The 4,688-nt window shown below is 40.6% G+C and overlaps 1 protein-coding gene across 1 annotated transcript; it reads right to left on the bottom strand.

Annotated features, from left to right (window-relative positions):
- Positions 1–1,106: 1,106 nt before the first annotated feature.
- Positions 1,107–2,027, bottom strand: LOC110728668. Its single transcript, XM_021908312.1, has one exon. The coding sequence runs from the start codon at positions 2,025–2,027 to the stop codon at positions 1,107–1,109; it is 921 nt and encodes a 306-aa protein (XP_021764004.1).
- Positions 2,028–4,688: the final 2,661 nt, after the last annotated feature.

Below are 4,688 nucleotides of genomic sequence, written 5' to 3' on the forward strand. Positions count from 1 at the left end.
AGTAGTCTTTTCCTGGTCACAGGGACGGATGGGAATTTGAAAGAAACCAGAATATCCATCCAAGTAACAGAAAAAGGAATGCTTTTCCAACCTTTCAAGCATTTGATCAATAAAGGGTAGGGGGAAATGATCCTTCAGGGTGGCCTTATTCAATTTTCTATAATCTATACACATTCGCCACCCTGTAACAGTCCTAGTGGCGATTGGCTCACCCTTGTCATTCTTGACAACGGTCATACCTCCCTTCTTTGGTACTACTTGTACAGGGCTAACCCACTTACAATCAGAGATAGGGTAGATTATTCCTGCAGCAAGCAATTTTATAACCTCTTTTTTTCACTACCTCCATCATATTTGGATTAAGTCTTCTTTGAGGTTCTACAGAAGAGGCATGGTCGTTTTCAAGAATGATCTAATGCATGCAGAATGAAGGATTAATACCCTTGATATCATCAATGGTGTACCCAATAACACTTTTATATGTTTTCAGAACATTGAGCAGTTGCTCCAATTCTGTGTCCTTGAGTGCAGCATTAACAATAACAGGATATGAATTGTTTGGACCAAGATATGCATACTTTAAGTTAGAGGGGAGGGGTTTCAACTCTACCTCGGGAGGCTTAGTACTCTCCCCAATATTCATTACACTCAGTGTCTCTCTGATTGGATTCATGTTCGGGTTGGCCTTTGCTTCTTCAAGCATCCTGACATACTCTCTTGATTCCCAATCTCCATCATCATCTTCCTTCCCTATTAGCACTTGTTCAAGGGCATCATCCTTTTGATTCAGGGGAAGTTGCTCACCTTCCAACTCATCAAGCACATCAACCTGACAAACAGTGTCTCCCATAGAGGGAGCAGCCATGACATTCAAAAGTGAGTATTCCAATTTCTCATCACCTGCTTCAAAAGTAATTTTACCTTTCTTCATGTCAATAATTGCACTTGCAGTAGCTAAGAAAGGTCTACCAAGTATAATTGGAACATTCACATCTTCTTCCATTTCCATCACAACAAAATCACAGGGTATGAAAAACTTAATTACCTACTCAAAGAGGTACATCCTCAAGTACACCCAAAGGAAACTTCACTGACCTGTCTGCAAGTTACAGAGATATGCGTGTGGGTTTGAGTTCACCCATTTGCAGCTTCTTGCATGTGGACAGTGGAATGAGGTTCACACTTGCACCAAGATCGCACAATGCCCTGTTAATTTTGATATCCCCAAGCTTCACTGGAATCGAATAGCTACCTGGATCTCCTAATTTCTTAGGGAGAGTGTTCTGCAAAATAGCACTGCACTCTGCATTCAAAGCAACTGTAGTATTCTCTTCTAACTTTTTCTTGTTAGATAGCATATCTTTTAAAAATTTTGCATAGGAAGGCATCTCAGATATGACATCTAAAAATGGAATATTTATATGAAGCTTTTTAAGAATATCAAGAAACTTACTGAACTTTTTCTCCAGTTTAGCTTGGGCTAATCTTTGAGGAAAAGGAACTTTAGGCACATACGGGGCAAGTGGCTTTGGAGTTGCTTCCTTTGATTCATCCTCGACCTTAGCATTGTCAATTTCTTTCTCACTTGCACCTACTTCTTCAACGACCTCCTGTGATGGCTCCTTGGTAGGAGGATCTTCCAATTGCTTTCCACTCCTCAAAGTAACAACATTCATGTGGCCTTTTTGAGGTTGTTCTGTCTGGCCCAAAAAAGTCCTTGGAGTCTTTAAAGATTGGCTAACTTGATTGGCAAGTTGGCTTATTTGGTTTTCCATGAGTTTACTCTGGGCTTGCAACTGTTGGATGGAGCTACTTTGGTGTTGGATGGCACTATTTGTTGCGGTTATAAAGCTCTCCATCATTACCTCAAGGCTGGATTTTTGGGGTTGTGGTTGCACTGGTTGTTGGTTCATTGGTGGTCTTTGTTGGAAGCCAGGTGGTGGTTGGTTGTAGTTGTTGGGTGAGGTGGTGGTGGATTTTGCTGTGCTTGGGTGTTCTTGTATGAGAAGTTGGGGTGGTTTTTCCATCCTTCATTATAGGTGTTGGAGTAGGGGTCATAAGGCCTTTTGGGGTTTGAGGAGTAGAAAGCATTGGCCTGCTCAATTGACATCTCACTTGAATTCTGCGAATTTTGCGGGCAATCGGGTGCAATATGACCCTGCACACTACACAATTGACACAACTCCTGTAGAAGCTCCAGCTTGGAACTTATCAAACCTGCTTGTTAGTGCCTGCACAGAACTGGTTAGCATAGTCAAGGCATCAACATCAATTTTACCTCCTTTTTTCACAGTATGTCGGCCTCCTGGATGATAATTATCATTGGCCGCCATCTTCTCTATGAGCTCCCTTGCCTCAGTGGGGTTCTTTGTCAAGAGAGAGCCTCCTGACGCAGCATCAATATAGATCCGGAACTAATGAGTCATTCCATTATAAAATGTCTGCATTAATATCCACTCTGGAATGCCATGATGAGGGCATTGTCTCTGCAGCCTCTTAAACCTTCTCCAAGCCTCATAAAGAGACTCGTCATCTGACTATCGAAAGGTTGATAGCTCGTTCCTCAACCTAGCAGTCTTCTCCTATCCTAAAAACTTCACTAAGAAGGCCTTCGCAAGCTTGTCCCAAGTATCGAACGAGCCAGCGCCTTCATCTCTCAACCACTCCTTTGCCCTATCCCGTAATGAGAAAGGGAAAAGGCGTAGTCTGATCGCGTCATCTGTAACACCATTCATCTTCATAGTATCACATTTCTCCAAAAAACTATCAATATGACTTACCGGGCAATCATGTGGTAGTCCTGCGAATGAATCGTTGGAGATGAATTGAATGAATTGCGACTTGAGCTCGAAGTGCTGAGCTGTTATAGGTGGTCTTACGATGCTGGAAAGAAGTCCGGTAGTCGTATCAGGAATACCGTACTCCAAAAGGGATTTCGTTCCTTCTTCTACCATGTTTCTCCTACGTCGATTTCTTGTTCTCCTTCTTCTTATAGTTGCCTCGATCTCAGAGTCAAATGGTTCAAGATCTTCTGAACCTGAGCGTCGTGTGGGCATGCACAAGAAGACTAGAGAAAAGTATCAAAAGCACAAGAGAAAATAGCCGAAGCAACAAAATAAACCTAGCAAAAACGAATCACAAATAATCAAATGAAACCGTTAGTCCTCGGCAACGGCGCCAATTGATAGGCGGTCACACACCTAGCAAAAATAACTTAACTAACCACTACTATGTAGACAGGCAAGTAAGGGTCGAATCCCAAGAGACTAAGGTTCAACTAATTAATTAGACTCAAATTCTTACTAGGCAATAATCAACAATGATCAAATAACTAAAGAACTAATGTATGGAAAATCGAAAATAAACTAAGGAATATGATAATCAAATAATTAAAACATCCAAGATCTAGTATCACCACAATTACGCTTGATGCAATTATATTTCTACCCCTAACATATGATTCCAATTGAACGGGGAAAAGTAAACCCTAATCAATACCAAGGACCTCTCTCGAGTATCAATGGCTTCCCTAACATACAATCAAGCCTATTCTCATGGTATCATGCACATTAGAGACATTAAACACATTACTCTAACTTCCCAATTATCAACCCAACTATTCTATGTTGAAAATCAAACCCTAAATTAATCTACTCAAATCCGTTTAAACCCAACTCTCGCTGTGATAGAAACAATGGAATAATCACAATACTAAAATTATGTCTAACCTAGTATTGGCATAATCACAATCAATTTAGCATAGCAATTGCAAAAGTCATTAGAGAATTTAAAGATTTAATTCATGCATCAATCATAACTGGGCTACCCTAGATCTTGGAATAGGAAATCTACTCACTCATAATGGAATAAACAATAACAAAAATAATTAAGGAAAACATAATTAAGAAATAAGAGATGAAAAGAAAATACCAAATCTTGAATTAAATTGAAGGCGGAAAGTGTAAATCTTGAATCTTGAATTATAATAGCAAAGAAAATAAATGGAGAGAATAATTTCTTAACAACGTAAAACTAATGAATAATAAAAACTTAATCCCCAAATAAAACTTTACTTAGTGTATTTATACTCCTAGAAAAACAAGAAAACGATTAAATACTTAGCGCACAATCTTCCCAGGACGTGCCTCCTCATAGGCACGGACGTGCCTCTGAGCGAATGAAAACTTCTTCGGCTTCTGACTTCCAGGCACGGACGTGCCTGCGCTGCTCTTTGGTTACGGCTGTAGGCACGGACGTGCCTAGGTGAGACACGGACGTGCCTCCTGACGAGTGCTGAACTGCAGTCTTGGGCACGGACGTGCCCCTGCTAGGCACGGACGTGCCTAGTGTCGAAGCAATTTGATGAGTATACTGACTTGGAGGCACGGACGTGCCTCACGTGCCTAGCTCCAAAAAGCCCTAAATCGTTCTTTCTTCAATCATCAAACTTCGTGAAGGTTCATGGGCCTCGGTTTTAGCTTCGTGACTTCGTAAAACATCCAAATTAGCTCCGTTAAGCCTGAAATACATCAAAAACAACGAAACTACCCATAAAAGCATCGAATCATCGAAACTAAACCAAATTGCACCAAATTAGACTAAAACACTCGACTAAGCTAATGAAATCAACTAAAAATAAGCTAATAAATATGCACAAAACACGACTTATCATCCAACCACGATCCTTC

This window comes from Chenopodium quinoa, unplaced genomic scaffold, assembly GCF_001683475.1.
Source record: "Chenopodium quinoa cultivar QQ74 unplaced genomic scaffold, ASM168347v1, whole genome shotgun sequence".
In the NCBI taxonomy this organism is placed as follows: Eukaryota; Viridiplantae; Streptophyta; class Magnoliopsida; order Caryophyllales; family Amaranthaceae; genus Chenopodium; species Chenopodium quinoa.

Excerpts from the sequence above, each read along its gene's own strand:
- LOC110728668 (XM_021908312.1), bottom strand. The coding sequence starts at position 2,027 with ATGGAAAAACCACCCCAACTTCTCATACAAGAACACCCAAGCACAGCA.